General features: G+C 41.7%; 1 protein-coding gene across 2 annotated transcripts in view; it reads right to left on the bottom strand.

Annotated features, from left to right (window-relative positions):
- The window catches only part of MAP2K6 (mitogen-activated protein kinase kinase 6), a 113,807-nt gene extending 104,557 nt beyond the window's left edge, over positions 1–9,250 (bottom strand). The window contains exons 1-2 of one of the 2 annotated variants that reach the window (XM_080923780.1): positions 8,969–9,250; positions 6,306–6,353 (exon numbers count right to left, since the gene is read on the bottom strand). In XM_080923780.1, coding sequence (XP_080779906.1) covers positions 6,306–6,324 — 19 coding nt within the window. In that variant the 5' untranslated portion in view covers positions 6,325–6,353; positions 8,969–9,250. The remainder of the gene's footprint in view (positions 1–6,305; positions 6,354–8,968) is intronic. The other variant, XM_080923781.1, reaches the window with a different exon arrangement.
- Between the last annotated feature and the right edge of the window lie 10,194 nt (positions 9,251–19,444).

Below are 19,444 nucleotides of genomic sequence, written 5' to 3'. Positions count from 1 at the left end.
GGAAATGAGCAATGACCTAAATTCTCATCGCCAGGAGAAAGGCCACTCAGACATTTCCTGTAAGCTGGGCCCAAGAGGTGGCCAGAGGAATGGCAGGCCAGGGTGATCCAGGTTAACAATGTCCCATCAAATGTCGCCTGTAAGCCCAAGACCCCGGAGATGCCACCTACCCGAGTAAAGTCGACAGAGCAAGCGTTTTCAGACAAAGACAAACGGCAAATATTTTCTGCTTTATGGAACGCAGAATCTCTGTTAGAAGTACTCCAGCCCAATACTGGGGAGCAAACACCAGCTACAGACACTAAGCAATCATAGGTATGAGACCTTACTTAAGGACACTGAGTTTGGGTATTATCTCTCTTTCACTCGCCATAAAATATCATTTTGTGCTTATTTGTAATTGTCAAAAACTGATAAGAAGTAAATATAGTAAAATATAGCAATTATCTTTCCTTCTTGATGTTTTTTTCCTATCTATCTACCTACCTACCTACCTACCTATCATCTTTGAAATTCAGTTTCAAGTAGCCAAAGCTAGTCTCCAACCTGCTATGTAGCCAAGAATGACCTTGAATTCCTGATCCTCCTGCCTCAACCTCCTAAATGATGGAATTACAGGTGTGCCCCGCCATGCCTACTTTTGGCAATGCAGAGGACCAAACTCAGGGCTCTGTGACTACTAACCAAGCACTCTTATCAGCCGAGCTTCAGGCCCAGCCCAGGAAAAGTTACTTGCACTGTCCTGACCCAAGGTAGGGTATGTACCGTTGAAAGAAATTCCATATTTCAAAGTCACTAGACATGCAGAGCTTAAAGGTCCTCAGTATGCAGAAATGGAGAGAGAGAGAGAGAGAGAACAGTTACTTGAACTTCATTAGTATTCCTTGTGTGTATTTATTTAATCATTACACTACGCTCCGGATGTGAGGGGTCAATTTAAAAAACGTTAAATGAAAGCTGGAATAAAGCTCATGGTGGGCATAGCGGCCACCAAGCTAAAATGAGCAGGGAATTGGTTTAGCTCATAGGAGGTGTCACGGTGGTTGTAGTTTTCTGGCTGCTGGTTAAATGACTTTGTTTGTTTGTTTGTTTGTTTGTTTTATTGTTTCCTGCCTCCAGCACTTCCCATCAGCCCCCATGGGGGAAAACATAGTTAACTTGCTCATTTGTAAACTAAGGCTTCTAGCATCTGCCCCTGGGATTTATGTGATATTTACAAACACGACACTTGAAAAGTGACCACAGCAAAAAGTGACATTGATGATGGTGGAGTGGGGGTGACAGCATCTCAGAATGCTGTGCACCGAGGGACCCGCCTCTAAGATTGAGCCCAGGGAGCTCATGGAGGCAAGACCATAGAAAGCAGAACACCTAACAGGGAGATCCTACAAATTACCCATTTAATACTTGACTCAGAGCACAGCTGGTCAAGTAACAGGGGACTGTGAGCGACTTCCCTGACTCTCTTCTTCAAAGTAGAAAGGGCAGGCGAGTTGTCGAGACATCAGACTTCACCGGGACAAGTTTAGGGACGGAAGGAAGATCGTGTGAGGGAACACAACGCAGGCAGGCAGGGGTGGCCAATGGCCTCGGTAGCAGTCAAGACGGAAGTGAGGAATTACAGGATCGACTGGCTGGGCTCGCAGATCTGTTTTATTGGAGGGAAGCCTACTGCTAACATTTTCTCAATTGCTTCTAATAACCCTTCAAAAGCTCCGGAGACTTAGAAACCGAAAGCAGCCGGCAAGGGGCATTGGAGGTATTCATTTCTGTCCCACCAACTATCCTCCTTTGGGCCGTTCGTTCATCTTGGGGGTCTGCTTACCCAAGCACCTCCTTCACCACTGAGCAACATCCTCAGCATGTGTCATTTTTCCCTTTTGTTCCATGTGTGTGCCTATGTCTGCATGTGTTGTCTCTGTGTGCACTACACAAGTGTGACACGACCGTCGGTGCCCAGGTACGTCCCCAGGCACGTCCCGTTCTTGCCTTGAGACTAGATCTTTCTTTCTCTGGACCAGAAAGCAGCCTTTTCATCTAGGCTCGGCAGCCGTGGAGCCCGGAAATTCACCTCTCTCCCTCTACCCAGCGACTACTAGGACAAGGGTACTTCCAATCCTGCACAGTACTAGGGACAGGGTACTTCCAATCCTGCCCGGTTTTGTATGTGGGTGCTGGAGGTTTGAATTAAGTACTGGAGAAAGAATAAGCAGTCTTAACCACTGAGCCATCATCCCTAGCCTCTCCTCAAGTTTTTAAAACACTAAGTTAATAAAGGACCACACAACCTTTAAACCCGTTTAAAGGGCTAGCTAGGAAGTACCGGGTCTTTATGCTATTTTTTTTTTTTTTTTTTTTGGCAACTTCCAAATGATCAAGCACAGAGATAATGAGACTTTGAATGCAAACAAGAAGAGTAAAGGCAACTGTGTTTACAGCTTAATTGCCCCAAACCTCTTAGGGGAGGGAGTGACAACCATCCTTACTGATGAAAAAAATAACTTCAGAAGATATTTGCCGGACACCGATGACCGGCTATTGATAATGAACAAAACCGAACACCGAAAGAGCTACTGGAGCACAAATGGAGGTGAAGTTTACCTACCCACCTACCCGGCAAGATCTTTCAAAGGAGAGAGTCCATAAAAGGCAAGCAGTAATTGCAGCATTTAAAGCTCAGAGCCGTCCTCGGTAAGCAACTGGCAATCAGAAGGGGAGCATTTGCAAAATCTCTTTTGGCAGAGGACTGGTAAGAAAACCTACCACCACCATGATTCAGGGATCACCATTTCTTGGGCGAAGAATAGAATAGTAAAGCTCAGACGATTGTTATCATCAGCCGCCTCCCTCCCCCAGCCTGCTCCCCACAAAGTAAACAAAAACGCAAAATGTAAAGTACTCTAAATTCTGAGGGAGCAGGGAGGAGTTTAAACGTGGACCAGCGGTGTTGCTGTGTCGCTCAGTGAAAAGAACTTTGGACAAAGAATGACAAGTCCCCTTTACCTGCGGTTGTAGTGTCTGCAAGCACCGAATTCATTCCAAGGCCTTGGTCTGTTCATTTGCAGAGTGACACACCTGTGACTTCTTGCCTAGTCTTAAATCTTACCACTAGTAGCAAAATGAATAAGCGGGCAGGCTTCCTGAGGGTTAGCTAAAGAAGGCATCACACCTGCCAGACACAGAACTTGGGAGACCAACATTAACTGCAGCCTTAATTGTTTTAAGGGTGTAAATTCAAATCACCTGTTCCTTGGAATCAGCCTTGTAATTAAAACTGAAACAATCCATCATTTTCTATTAAGGTCCACAAAACAACCATGCGCTACATAAAAATTACTTACAAAACTAAAGAAAAGCTATTTTTCTCTGTGGAGGTAATTAGAACTCCAGACACACCCAAAAGTGGATTATTTTTCAGTCTGGAATTCAAAGTAGATCATAATTTCTTCCTTATATTTATGTGAGTCTGGACAGCAATCAACAGTGTAAACGTACTGAGTTTACATTATAACATATGTGATATGTACGCAAGACATTTTGGTCAAAAAAATCAAATTAGAACTTATCAAGGAATGAAATTGTTTACTTGTATAGAACCGAAGGTCTATATATGATTATCTAACCTACACAGTCTTGGGATTTGATGACCCAACTATAGAAATAATTTTATCTTTATGTAAAAATGTTAAAGATATATTTTATGAGGGGGGACCAAATGAAACAGAAATGTCAAGACAAATGAACATTTTCAACTTATTACTTCAATAAATGTAAGTAGGAGTCAAGTATAAATACCATTTATCAAATCACCAAAAGTAGTTGGTCAGCACAAAATAGACACCAAGGGGTGCATATGTGTGCTGTGTATGTGTGTGAGTGTGTGTGTTCTGCTTTTTGTTTTGCTTTGTTTTTTTTGTTGTTGTTGTATTAATATTTTTGTAGTTTGCCCATCTTGACTTTGTTTTGTTTCTGTTTTTGCTTTCAAAGAGAGAAAGAACGTGAAGGTGGATGATGGGGAAGATCTGAGAAGTTGGGGGAGGTGAAGATTATCATCAAAAGATATGAGAATGCTTCTAATACAAACTTTGAAAAGAAAGAATGAATGATTTTTTTAAAAAAAGAATAAATGAATGAGTGAATGAATTAGACTACTGTGTAATTATCTAATTCCAAGGAGTTCCTTGCAATGCTTGTGTATACCTTAAAATAAAATGGCAACTGTGTGGTAGTTCATGGAAGGCTTGAGTGTAAGACTGTGCTCTTACAAGTTAAAATACACAACTGTGACAAAGAATGAGGCTACTGTATGTGGACTAATATTGGAAGACAGCCAGGTGTCATGGGAGACCTTAAGGAAAACATCCCATACCGAAAAATAACACATGTAAGACTATGTATACAAAGTCAGTCATCAAAAGTGAACAGTAATTATCCCTGAGAAGTTTGAGGTGAAGTTGTATGTGTGTGTGTGTAATTTTTTATATACTCACTATACAGCCCTGGCTGACCTAGAACTCACTATGTTGACCAGGATGTTCTTGAACTCACAGAGATCCGTTTGCCTCTGCCTACCTAGTTCCAGGATTAAAGACACAGACACACACTGTCAAAGTCAGCTCAATTGTGAATTCTTATCATGAATTTCCTCTTTGATTTAAAATTCACAATGAACATGGACATTTATAGAATGAGAATAATATAATAAAAGCCTCATTTTGAAATAGAAAATATTGGGGGATAAAGGAGAAGCAGACATTCACAATCTGCAGTTGACTTCCTGGAATTTAGTCTCTTGCCATTGTCTGCCCAGGAATATGTGGCAATGTGCATGGAACAGAACTGAAGTAAACAGGTATTGAAATTCTATTTAAGCAAATGCAATGGAACTGGATACCGCAAATGTAGAGATCCATGGATTCAGACACACTTCATAGTTCTCCGTGAAATAAAAAGTAGTCTCGTAGACACTAGTGGGCCACATATCTTGCATTTTTCCAACACATAGGCACAGACCAAAAGCCTAAAGAGTACACATCACAATGTATTCTGCAGCAATGAGACAGTTTTGTCTTCCTTTTCTCTTGACCATTTCTATAATGAAGAAGTACTATTTATAAACATTTTAAAGTTTTAAAACTACTCCGTGTAGATTGTTTTAGGTTTTAATAGATGAGGGAGTTTGGCTTTTTTTTAATGGCATTAATCTATGAAAATAAAAGAATAACAATTTCTACCCTTGTGTCTAGAAACTGCATCACTAACACACACATGCACACATGCACACATACACACATGCACACATGCACACATACACACATGCACACATGCACATGCACACCATGCTAGAAAGGACAGAAAGCAACACCAACACAAAGCAAACAGGACACCCAAGGTGCCAATTCTGCCTGGGTGTCCTGAGACCGACAAGAGTTATAAAACACACCGGCTCAGATTACAGGTTAAGCAGGACAAGTCTGCCTGATATGACCCAACAAAGGCATGTACACGGAATGAGAAATGCACACATCTGGTGCCCCCAGGATGGAGTGAATTACAGAAGCAGAGGTTAACCCAGGAGGGTTGAGATGGTCCCTGCCATTTTCTAAGTCCCTTCTGAAGTACACTTTGGGGGAGCATTTCTTACATGACTTATATATGACCACACTCAACCAAAATAAGCTCATATTGTTGTGTGTTTTCTTTTCAAGGTGAACAGAAAAAGAAATAAAAAAGACTGGTTCCTAAAGGGCTCAAATTTATATATTTTCAGGTAAACCAGGAGATGCTAGACCTCTCTCTCTTCCTCAGAAGACCATTCTGGCTGATCACAATAGCTTTCTCTCCCGGGTAGTGTAGATGACACATTTTTCCTGTGGCTTGTCTTCCTGTAATAAGCAGGAATTCCGGCACTCTCTTGGACCCTTCCTGTTAACTTACATTTCAGATTTCCTCAAAAGGCACACTACTGCTTTAATATTTGAGAGAGAGAGGAAAAAAAAAAAAAATGTCAGCTCAACCCCAGACAGCTAACACAAACAAGCTGAGAAACGTACCACCTAGACTTACAACTGTGGAAAACAAAAATCTCTTTTTAAGAAAAGTCTTTCTCGGAATCTCACTGTTGGTAAAAGGCTAGGGAGAAGGAGCCCAGTCCTTCCAGCTCCTGGGCAGTCTGTAATTCTTTGCCTCTGCTATGCCTTAAATTAGAGGTCTGTAAAACCGAATTATAGTGATCTGAAAAGTTCGTAAAGGTTTGTGAATTGAACATGCTGTTAAATTCTTCAATACTAGGAGACTGCACCCACCTCTCACTGTTGCTCCCATTTCTTCTGGCTAGAGAAAGAAGTCTGGAACTAAGTAGAAGGAGAAAAAAAAAAAAAGAGTGCTTTTGGCTATTTGAAGACAGCCTTGCTGAGCCAGGCAAAGTCCACATAAAAAGTCCAGGCCAAGACTCCTGGGGCATTTCTAAAATGATTGACTATGTGTTTCCACCAATAATTTTCCGTTTGAGCAAAAAAAAAAAAAAAGCCTCATGTTCATACCAGATAGAGTTTGCAAGCAAGGTCTGGTTGAGAAAGTTCATCTACATAAATGGAAACTGACTTGAAGGACCACCCATCCCTGATCCAAGATCAAGAGTGGGTACCTCCCTGTTAGCTTCCAGAGTAAAAAAAAAAGAAAAAAAAAAGAAAAGAGAAACAACATGACCTGCTGAGAAAGCGGTTTATCTCACAAGTAAGACCAAAAACTATGGAGAGAAGAAATTAATTTAGAGCCCAAGGTCCAAATTGGGTGATGGTGAGGTTGATTGGATCATAGTACATGTAACCTTCCTGCAGTTAGTTTCCTTACAACTTGCCAAATAAAAGAATCATCATCACTGCCTCTCAACTGTGGTGGCCCTGTTTCTCTTCAATAGCCGGGCTTTTAAATTTTGTATTGCAATTCCGTTTACTTATTCTGTGCGCATGGGGGTGCGCACAAGTGGAGGTCAAAGGACAAATTGTGGGAGTTTCTTTCCACCATTTGGCTTTGGAAGATGGAACTGAGGTATCAGGCTTGGCAGCAGTCATCTTTACCCACGGGGTCATCTCACTGGCCTAGTCTGACTGCTGTCTGTGCCCCAAAAATGTCCTCACATTTACTTTCTCAAACCAGACGGTTATTCTTGAAAGAAAAAGACTGCATTTTTAAGTACTTGTGTACCCCCAAATTCTATGCACATAACACATGCATGCAAACATACATGTGCATGTACATATAGTTATGCATACGGGTATACAGACATAACACATGAATATCATACAGACACATATATTAAGCTGGATTGAATGAATGAGTGAACGTTTACCAAATATAAAGTAACTAGAAGCTATTTCTTTAGTGGACTGACCCTGTACACTCTGATTTCTCTGCTCAAGATTTTGAGTTTCCCCTAGCTAAGGAATATTCACACCTAAAAAAATAAATAAATAAATGCCAATTTCCAGGTTCATCTGAACATTTCTGAGACAGTTAAAATATTTCCTCCTCCCCTAACATTAAACACAAAACCAACAAACAACCGCAAACAATCTTACTTTAAATGCTGAAGAACAATCCCTTTCTTCATGGGATCAGATACATCATGTTCATCAGGTAGAATGAGAAGGTATCACAACTCCAAAAACAGTGTGGCAAAAAACTTATTGGATACTTTAATGTCCCCAGATCTCTCTCTAGTGGTACTCCCAGGTAACCTAGCACACCTCTTCATTTTGGGGTATTTCTCCGATACCATCAGATTTCTCTATGTTAAAGAAGATTGCTCTCTAAACAGGTCATTAAAGGGATTCACAGGTGCCTAAGCATCTCTTCAGTAACACCATACAGGGCTTTTTTTTTTCTTTTTTCTTTTCTTTTATTTATTTTTTTTTTTTTTTTAGTTCCCTCTACAGAACATCAGTAAGTTTGCAAAATACAACCTTATAAAAACATTTTTAATTAAATAAATTTGAAAGAGAAAAAGAAGGCAACCATAGTCCTGAACTTCTGACCTATTACAGAACTTCCTACCAAGTCTGGGCAGTTAAACACTTACAAGATGTCACTGTAGTTGCCAAGGAGAGAATGCAGTCGTCTCAGGTTTGATACAATGCTCACAAATTACGCTCACCCCCTAAAATCCTCCCACAGGCGCAAAAGCATCTTCCAAATGGCTAAACACATTTAGGTCTTCACCCCTGCAAGCAACTGATACAAAGTGCAAACTCTCAGAAAAGCAAGAGGTTTTTATGTATGTATGTATGTATGTATGTATTTATTTATTTATTTATTTATTTATTTATTTTAATAATAATAAACTGCTCTCCACACTTCACCTTTACTTCCCTTAAAAAAAAAAAAATCAAAAGTTGCCTAATGTCCAAAGCGAAATCAATAAAAAAAATGTAAGCTAAATGCGGGAACCGCAGTGGTTCCTTCCCCCAAAGCATATAAAAATCACAGAAATTTCCTACTAGTTTAAGGCGAGTTTTGCCTTTCATCTTCACCTCGAGACTTTTCAAAAGTTTGCATTCCTGTTGCACACGAAATTACTTTGAATATGCGTGCATACTAAAGAAATGTACTATTATATAAAGCTTTGCACATTTAGACGCAACCAACCTGCTATATCTCTCCTGACTGTGCAAAAGGCAAAAAGGCTCGGTAATCCTAGCAGAAGAATGCAAATAATGTCAGTGCACAGCTGAACTGCAAGCCCTGCCTTACAGGAACTCTCTGTGTCTGCAAAAAGAAAAAGAAAAAGAAAAAAAAAAGAAAGAAAAGAAAAGGAAAAAAAAGACACACACTAAACAGGAAATGCAACTGAGCTGTGGCAAACCTCAAACTTAAAAATGCAATCGCCGGGCGAAAATTGCACCCATGCATTCATGAATGCATGCATAAGCCTTTGCATTTTTTGCAACTAATGCAAACAGGCTCTTACCTTTCGACTGAGACATTTTCCCCTTTCCTTTGATGGGGGAGGGGAGCACAAAAGACTTTGCCTTGCTTCTCTTCTGTAGCTAGTTTTGCAACAAAGATGCAAGCTGCAGGCGTGCAATCTTCATGCAAGTGGAGTTTCTCTTGACCGATGCAGCAGATGGACTTTCAGGGAGTCAAGATGAAATTGCACGCCTTGCAAAACTGTCTGGAAAGTGATTTTTCCCCCAGTTGCAACGTTAGGGAAGGCTGTGCTGCAGCTACATGATGGGCCAGGGCTGGCAGCTAAAAGCTCCAAACTTGGAACTGAGTATCTTAGTGCGCAGACGTCCTTCCTGCGAAAGGCGCGGGGCCTGCTGGGTAATGTAGTTCTCCTGCAGAGTCCACGCGTCTCTGATTTAAGGAAACGTGTAGGTGGTTCAGCGAGATGACTGACTAAGCGCGACGGAGATCTCAGATAAACATCGGACGTACACTCTTTAGTAAGGGAAAGGTGACAAACAGCACGGTCCATGAAAGAAGGCTTTTTCGTTCTAGAAAAAAAACCCTGAATCAACGCTTAGAGAACACAGGGGTAGCTAAGGCGCTTTTGGTATCCCCAGACTAAGGTCTAATTGGGGGTTCACTGTGTTATTATTTTTTTTTACCAGCCTCAGTATACGTACTGTGAACTGTTCTGCCTGTAAACCGTTCACCCTGACACCTCATTTCACAACAAACACTTTGTTTCTTGAATGGAGATTTTGGTGGGAATCCGGCCCTTCGGACATGATACAAAGTTTTATTTATTAAGAAGCGACCCAGGTCAGTTCTTTTCAAGAAAGCTGAAATTTAATGCTGGATAGGGCTAAGAGAGAGTGAGAGAGAGTTAGGAAGTTTCTCATTTCTTACGGGGTTAGACCGGAAATTTTGGTTCTTACATATCAAAGCCAATTTTAATCAAAATTAAGATGTTTGATTTTTTTTTTTTTAAACTCGCCTGAGGCAGGCAGGGATGAAGGAAAAAGTCCCTGGCCTTGAGAAGAAAGGGCGGGTGGTGGGGAAGGTAACCTTAAGGGAATAAAGTCGACTGTCTTGAATGATTTTCGATACCATCAAGAGATGTTTGTTGGGAGCCCAGGGCTTGCCAGGCATATTCCAGGGCTTTGGATTTTCCCTTTTTCCTGAAATGCTCGAGGCTAGAGCTGGGCTGAGTCTTGGTGGGGAAAAGCCTCTCCCCTTCACTAGGAAGTTGGAGATGCAAGCCTTCCCCAAAAGGGGCAGAAATCTCAGCGCCGCCCCCCCCACCCCCACCCCGTTGTTCTTTTTGAGCCGGGAGCTGGGCTTGGCTTCCATTGTACCTATAGAACCCCTTCAGGAATGTTCTTTCAAGGCAAATAGGGAGGGGATGATGTTTTCAGGCATTTGATCTCCTGACAAACCAGTGTTGGGGAATAGGGGCCACCTGTCCATTCCTGGAACACAGGGGGTACCATGTCGCAAGAGTGGTGGGGGTCAGAATTTACCTTGGGTGAGGGATTTTACCCGGCTTTAACTGCTTGGACTTGATTCAAAACCAAGTAGGAAGAGGTAAACAGTTTTGAAACCGGGAACTTAATCAAAGCATTGCTTTAAGAATGGAAATTTTCCCTTTGTGATCTAGGTGGGTTGGAACTGGGAGAGGCCGGAGATAGGTCAGGTCAACTGTGGAAAACCACGAGTACCACTTCGAGAGAAGATTCTTTAGTGCTGGCTGCTAATGAAAATTTCTGGAATTGTATTAAGAATTCTAGGAAGCCAGGACCGTCTGAGTAATGCCAGAACCAGAGAGAAGGCCACCATGTGTCAGCTCCTCCCACCCCATCCCACCCCACCCCTGCAGTATTGGAGATTGAATCTAGGGCCTTGGGCATTCCAAGCATGCCATCTACAACTAAGCCACAGCCCGCTCCCTCCCCCTTTTTTCTTTTTTGAGGCAGGATCTAGCTGAGTTACCAGGTTGACCTTTGAACCCAGTCTGTAACAGTTTGAATCAGTAATCCTCCTGCCTCTGCCCCATCCCAACACAAGTTATAGCAAATCAGCTCTTAAGATAAAAATTGGTTCAACTGGAGGAGGAGGACATAAATTCCATCCACTGACCTTTACAGACATTCTTTTGTTGTTTGTTTGTTTGGTTTTTAATTCTTGTGATCTTGCCTTTTCTGACTGGCTTACAACTCAACATGTAGAATTTGCAGTAACGCTTCCTGCCTCTGTGCCCATGAAGTGCCTGGGATTACAGGCATTTTCCCACAACCCCTGGCTTCCTTTACTGACATTCAGAAAATTAATCAAGGCAACTTCACACCCACAGGAGCAGCATCTGCCTGTGGGAGAACAGCTTTCTGTTCCACGTGTCCAGCTGCAAGGCCTTTCTTTCACATTCACGTCTGATCCATGCAATACCTTCCTGCCTTCCTTCTGCATATAGGCAGGCTTAAGCCTCCTTCAGGAGTCTTCCAAGTCTCACGGAACCAGGATATACATGTGTGTCGATCCATCTCAACACACCCCCACTTTCCTTCTAAAACAATAAGAACACCTGTTTCCTGCAGGTCCTGAGATAGCTTGGCCTGAACAGCCACCTAGAGCTGCCCATTTGTATTGTCGCCCACTGCATTGCTCTTTAAGGAACCTGGTCTAATTTATAAAGAGAGTTCTAGTCTTTTGTTATAATTATTTAGTGTGTACATAATTATTTAGTGTGCAGACACGCATCTGCACGCACACACTTGTATACATGCCTATTGGGGAGCACATGTGAAGGTCATGAGAGGAACAACTTAGCAGGAATTAGTTCTCTCCTCTCCCCCCCACCCCCACATGGGCTGCAGGCATCAAACTTGGGTCATCAGACTTGAGGCTAATTGCCTTTACCAGCTGAGCCATCTTAGCCACCCTAGAAGAGTTCTAATCTCAGCTGGCGCTGGGCATCCTGCTGCTGTGATTTGGCATCTTCTTTGTCTGAATAAGCACACATGAGCTACAGCTGGTAAATGGAACGATCTCTGCAAATCAGTCTGCCACTCATCTCCACAGAGGGTCGACGGACGCACGTACACACAACCCGCTTTCATCATAAGTCAGCTGAACCGTAGACTGAGAAACGGCGGAGTGGACCATTTATCGTATATGTCCTGAATTCTGAGCGGGTTGCTGGAATGACAGGGAATTCGAGCTCCTGAAAAAGGTTTGAAAAGGGGGCTCTTCTCTTGGTGTGAAAGGGTGTCTTCCTCCTCCCTTCGGTCCATGGTCAAGAAGCTGTTCCCTTTGTTCTGCCGGATTGAAGGAGTGTGCGAAAGCAAGAGAAAATGCCGGCGGTTTCTTTATAGGTGGTTCATCGAGGGATCTTCCCAACTTCAGATCCTTCTAAAATGCAAATCTGACAAGCTCTACTTCTATTCAGAACCAGTACCCGAACTTCTTGGTATAGCACCATTGGACCATAGTCAGTGCCTGAGCCCTACATACTCCCTGGTTCATTACTCATCCCAGGCTGATACTGTACCCAGGAGAAGGTGGGATTTCTGGCTCTTTCGAATGTACTTGCCCCTCTGCCTGAAAGACCTTTTCATTAACTGACGGTTCTGATTTGTCCTTGAGCACTCTCAATATGTTCTGCATATCGAGGGGATGGATCCCTACCAGCACCTTCCCTGTGAACTGGGCACACTTTCTAATTCTGCAATACCTTACACATGGATCTTACCCAAGACTCATCTTGGAGCTGACAAGTGCTCCTTTATCTGTGTCTCCACAGGAGGCTAGAACACTAGAGATCAGAGATTTGACCAATATCCCTAATTCTCAGCCCCCAGCACAGCATGTAGCCCAGCTTACACTCCTGCTGCAGTCCAGCATGGAGTAGAAGGGTTAAGGGCCCATAACCTTGGCTAGACTGGATTAGCTAGATTCCAACAATCAAGTTAACACCTCAGGGGAACCCAGAACACCTGGAAAAAACACCTATTCTGTCAGGTTGGAAGTGTGAAATTCTTGGAAGGAGGTCCTTAGGTTAGGCCATACTGGTTTCTGAAGCTGCTAATATAGAGTTATGGGTTGGCAGGGGAGGAGGCAACAGGAATATCAGGACTAATCCATAGGTCAGGGAAGGCATCTGCTATTAGTGTCAATGGCTGGCTGTCAGTGTGGCTCCTGGGGAGGTTTAGCATGCCTGCCTTAACACAACGTGGAAGACTGGGAGACCCTGGCATCTACTAGACAGGAATATGGAATGCAATGGACATATCACAATGCACAGGAAGTCCCACCCTCAGCAAAGAACGATCTGGTTCAAATGCCAGTGCTGAGTCTGGGCAAGGCTGTTGCGTAGCATGAGAATTCGCTCTTTCCTCTAAGTCAAACTTACAGCAGTGAGTTTTGGTAAGATGTAATTATTTGTATGCGAAAGATTTAGGCTCTAGTGCTGGCCAGAGACGTGAGTTATGTCTGCTGAAGCCAATCCCTTCACCTCTCTGTGTTTCTTTGGGTCCCAGTGTAAAACATGGAGGGCTAGCCTCGGGCCTCTGCCAATTTCAGTATTTCCTGGCTCCCAACCTTGCTCGCCTGTCTTTTGAAGCCACTAATAACTTAAGAAGAACTTATTTTTTTTTTAATTAGCTAAACATCTTTCTATTTGGTGATTAGAAGGGTGCCTGGTCTCATCGAGCAAGACAAGGGATAAGCACCCTTCCAGTACATCTTAGGAGATGAGAGAAGAAATGCTCCCATGACATTTTACAAACTGACCTCCCACACAGCAGTATGGATCTGAGCAGTGCTGATTTAGCAGACGTGAGCTAAGGGACGGGAAGGTGACAATGTCAAAGCCGCGAGTGGAAGGACCCAACGGGAAGCCCATGGGAAACTCATTGAGAAGTTCGGCTGCCTTTGGACAGATCTTTTTTTCTTTAAGGCTTTTTAAAATATTTTGTGCACATGTGTGGGTATGTATGCATAAATATGGGTACCTGTGAAGGTCGGAAGATGGTGTCTGACCCCTAGAAACTAGATTTACAAGTGATGGTGAGCCAACCAACTTAAATACCCAAAACAGAAGTTGGGTCTTTTGGAAGAGCAGCCTTCTTAACCACTGAGCTATCTCTCCTTCCCACTGTAGTTAATATATGCATATATAATATTGATATATACACACACACCATATATAAATAATATATATACACTTATGCATACATTTTATTTAAAACATCCTAGGGAATGATGATTGGTGGCAGGAAACCTGTTCAGCTTAGCTGGCAGTGTCCCCAGTTTGGCACAGGTATACCTCCTTAGCCTTATCTCATGCTCAGCCGTCTAATTAACATAATATTCTTATTAGGGTGTGAATTTACATATCACCAGCTCCGCATAGTTCAGCCTACCCTGGTCTCCATTTTGGTGCTCGTTTCCTGTGTTCTCCTCTCCATCCAAAATCATCTCTCCCATAAGGATGTCCTTGATGATGTCATCCCTCTACCCTATTTTCAAAGACTCCTCGCCGATTAGTTCTAGCTTTATTTTAGCTCTTAGGAGGCGTCTGTCTAGCGAGACGTACACTTACTAACATTGCACAGTGATTATACTTGCTTATAAATCTTACCCTCTTTAGGATTTACTCTTTGTTTACCTATGTCTACATATGTGTGCCTGTATGAGTTTATGTGCGCCACTTGTGTGCAGAGAAGCAGAGAAGCCAGGAGAGGGCATTGAAGCCTCTGGAGCTGAAGTTACAAACTATCACGAGCCACCCATTGTAGGTGCTAGGGAGTAAAGCTATGTCTTCTGCAAGACTAGTCAAGAGCTCTCCAACACTGAACCATCTCTGCCAGTCCACGTTGCTAACCTACTCCCTTGGGAAGACACCCTCACTTGACTTTTTAACCGTGACTCTAAGCTTAGCTGCAAATTGTCACTTGTTCATTGAGTCTTTCCGGGTTGCCACAGAGACAATATAAACTCAGTTTATATATACTTACTATATATATATATATATATATATATATACACATATATATGCATATATGTGTATATATATATATATTTGTTTATCTGATTGTGCCCAAGTGTTTATTACCTAGATAATAGATGACTATCTATTAGCTTAAATTGGCTGTCTTTGTTAAAAATTAAAGCAATGCTTGCATAGGGATTTGTTAGAAAAAATTAATTTTGATATTTAATTTAAATATTTTAAGACTCCTATAATGATGCTAGTTTCAAATTACAATGAGTTAGATTTTCTTCATAACTGGCTAGGCTTGAGAAATGCTGGCTGGCTACTCACTCCTCATTTGACTGCATTCTCAATTGAAATGTGTGTGTGTTTGTGTATGTGTGTGTGTGTGTGTGTGTGTGTGTGTGTGTGTGCACACGTGCACGCGCATGTGTGTAGTATGAATATTGGATGTTGCTTAGCAACTCAGAAGTCATGTGAAGCTCCAGTGTAATATGATTTTAACCTTTACTTCCCAGTATCAGAGTCCTGGATAGGAATGTTATCCTGAGCTGGCAAACAAGCAATTATTGCTTCTAGGAAGGTAAAGGAGAAACTATTCTACTCTGCCATAAAGCCACAAACATTTCAGGGTGCCAGTTGTGTGGAGTGTTAACATGCTGGTAAGTAGAAACTACTCCAAATTATCAAAAACTAACACAGGCCCCACACAGATTTCAAATTCTGTTCAAGAGGAAAAAATGGGATCAAAACTTCTGCAATATGCTTGTTTAATTTCCTCTCCCAGTGCCTGATATATCTCTCTTTTCACATGGAAATACATGCACACATGTACATATATACTAGACACATGTATGTCTTAGTTAGGGTTTTGCTAATAACCAAGGCAACTCTTATAAAAGACTCATTTAATTGGGGCTGGCTTATATTTTTTAGAAGTTCAGTACCTTATCATCATGGTGGGAAGCATGACTTTGTGCAGGCAGATGTGGTACTGGAGGAGCAGAGAAGGGTTCTACACCTTGATCTGAAGGGAGCCATAGGAGATTCTCTTCCACCCTGGGCAAAGCTTAAGCATAGGACCTAAAAGCCCACCCCCACAGTGACACACTTCCTCCAACAAGGCCATACTTCCTAACAGTGCCACTTCCTGTGGGCCAAACATATTCACACTACCACATTGTTAGATATTCATGTATATACCTACATACTCTTCTCTCTGATACAGTACTGGTAGGTAGCAGTCTCCTTCTAGATAAAATATTCTACCTTGGAGGAAAGCTGGTTATGATGCAAGATATTCTACAAGTGGGGTGGGACAGGGTGGGAGTAAAGAGGAGAATGTGGACCATCCAGTCTTTCAGAGAAGTTTATTAAGACTTAGAATATTCTAAAGAGAAGCAAAACATTCCAACCTTTAGGGAAGCTCCTTAAGTTTAGGAAGCAAACTCAAAAGTTCCAGGAAGTCCCCGAAAATGATCAAACTCACCAATACCTTCCTTCCCCAAGCAAATATTAGTGTTAAGGAAATCTGGGAGACTCTCAGACTGGCCAAGGTGCCTGGAAGAAATATTGCCCAATCTGTCACGCTTCCAAATTTTATGTAATAAGCTCCGGGTTTCCAGTTTCCATGAGTCACTATCCATGCTGAGGCGGGCTTTTGGTGGTTCAGCTGTCTTTGAGTCATTTCTACTCTTATAAATAACACCTCAGCCATACTCCTGTGAATAATTCAAATAAAACTCATTGGTTCACCAACTTGGACTTTGGTGATATTCTTATTTAGTTCTGTCCTTGGCTTCCCATGTGAGTCCAATGTTTGTTTACTTTTCCATAGGATATAGTATCATACAATAAACACTTAATTTGTTACCAGAATCTAAGCCCTACTCTGTATGACTTCACAAAAAAATGTGAATAACCTACAGCTTTGTTTTAAGAAATGGTAATATCTATAATATCTGGGGTTCCTATGACATATACATTTGGTGTTCCTTTGCAATATACCAAATCGATTCTACACTTGCCTTGTCACTAACTTGTACTTTATAGGACAATTGCAAAGTAATTGCATACTGTCCACCCAAACCCCAAATATCTCACCCTATAATTCTTTTAGGGAGGATGCCCCAACAGCCTCACAGTGGTACTTCATCTTCCTTTAACTATAAAGAAAGAAAGGAAGATCCATTGTGGCTCCCTTTTGAGATATCACCAGAGCCCACATTAAAAGCCTAAAAAGTCATAGTGCTGTAGAAGAGACAAGACAACCCCTGAGATTTGCTAACTAGCCAGTCTATCAGAATTATCATGAACACACACACACACATACACACACACACACACACACACACACACACACACACACATACACACACTTGACAGAGCTGGCATCTTTTTATCTAAGGGACCAAAAGAAATATAAACTGATGTATTATAATCAATGTATTATAGTCTACCTTTTAAAATAATAAGGCTTTGGTTAAGGTCTATACTTTCAAGATATAGAGTATAGATTAGGAAAGTCAATGAAACATGGTTCTTGGTGAGGATGTCATAAAGCCTTCTGGGTACTGTGCATGGTATCTCTGTACTAAAGACACTAAAATGGATTGCTCCCAAACCCTAGTTTACCATCCCTTCATGTGGTTGCTTTTGCTCTTTCAAAGATAGACGCTTGTGAACCACTATGTGGATACAGGAAACTGAACCTGGTTCCTTCAGAAGAACATTCAGGACTCTTAAAACCATTACTCCTGTCTCATTGGGTAATTTTTGATATGAGCTCTAAAATGTTCCTTCTTTAAGCTAGGGGGGGGGGAAATGGTAGCCTGTTGAGTCATTTTATTATAATTTAATGATACAACTTCATCTCATGACCAAGATAGTTCATACAAGGTCTGTATATCTCCTATACACTCTGTACCTTGGACAAGACACTGTGACAACTCAGTAAAGACTGTAGTTTTTGAGGATGAGTCAGAAATTCTGATACAGGACATTGTGTCACGCCCTTCAAGCCTCCTTGGTCTGTTTACATTGATATTAATAGATGGTTCTGGGCTGCATTCATAGACACGAACTATTCCGGTCATGCTGACCTGATGCACTTTGTTTTAAAAAAAAAAACAAACAAACTATTAAGTATTCTGGGAAATTTCTTAGGTAGATGTCATGTTAAAGATCTAGAAAAAGGTATAAATGTCCATAGAAAGTTAAGCTATTTGTAGTATAGTTGTACAGAAATAGCATAACAATTTTTTTTGTAAAATTACTTCCTTAGGGTTAATAACCAGAAGGTACATTTTATAATTGACAGTGTATGTTTATGTCAGTAAAGTTAAAAGTGATGCTGATTAAAGAAAAAAAAAAAAAACTACTATCTTTTTTTAAAAAGGTTTATGTTTATGAGTGAGTGTTTTGCCTGAGGGCATGTATGTGTACCACATGTGTGCTTGATGCCCACAAAAGTAGGCATGTACACATGAGTGAATATTCGCCTCAGAGGCCAGAAGCATAAATCACATTCCCCCTCTCCCCCCCATCCCCCCACTCCCGGCGCTGAGGTTGCTGGTGGTTACAAGCAACCTAATCTGGGAGCTGGGAATTGAACCATGGGCCTCTGGAAGAGCAGCCAGTTCTCTTAACCTCTGAGCCATCTCTCCAGCCCTTCTCCACTTCTTCAAGATATGTCAACGAATGGTTTTATCTCTAGACCAAATTTCAAAAATAAATGTGATTCTTAAACCAGATACACTGAAACTATTAGATGAGAAAGTAGGGAAAACCTTAGAACACATAGGTACAGGAGAAAATTTCCTGAACAAAACACCAATGGCTCAAGCTCTAAGATCAAAGATTAACAAATGGGACTTAATGAGATTGCAAAGTTTCTGTAAGGCTAAAGACATCGTCAAGAAAACAAAACGGCAACCAACAGAATGGGAAAATATCTTTACCAACACCACATCAGATAGAGGCCTAATATCCAAGGTGTACAAGGAACTCAAAAAGCTAGACACCAGAGAATCAAATAACCCTATTAAAAAATGGGGTACAGAGCTAAACAAAACGTTTTCAGTTGAGGAACACTGAATGGCCGAGAAACACCTGAGGAAGTGCTCGACATCCTTAGCCATTAGGGAAATGCAAATCAAAACAACCCTGAGATACCACCTCACACCAGTCAGATTGGCCAAGATCCAAAACTCAGATGACAGCAGATGCTGGCGAGCCTGCGGAGAAAGAGGAACACTTCTCCACTGTTGGTGGGGTTGCAAGCTAATACAACCACTCTGGAAGTCTGTCTGGCGATACCTCAGAAAATTGGATATAGTACTACCTGAAGACCCAGCTATTCCACTTCTGGGCATATACCCCAGAGACACTTCAATACACAACAAAGATATATGCACCACAATGTTCATAGCGGCTCTATTTATAATAGCCAGAAGCTGGAAGGAACCCAGATGTCCTTCAGAAGATGAATGGATACAAAAATTGTGG

The sequence above is a fragment of the Micromys minutus genome (genome assembly GCF_963924665.1).
Source record: "Micromys minutus genome assembly, chromosome: 10".
Lineage (NCBI taxonomy): Eukaryota > Metazoa > Chordata > Mammalia > Rodentia > Muridae > Micromys > Micromys minutus.
Note: the sequence above shows the minus strand (reverse complement) of the source record. Positions and strands in the feature narration are given on the sequence as shown.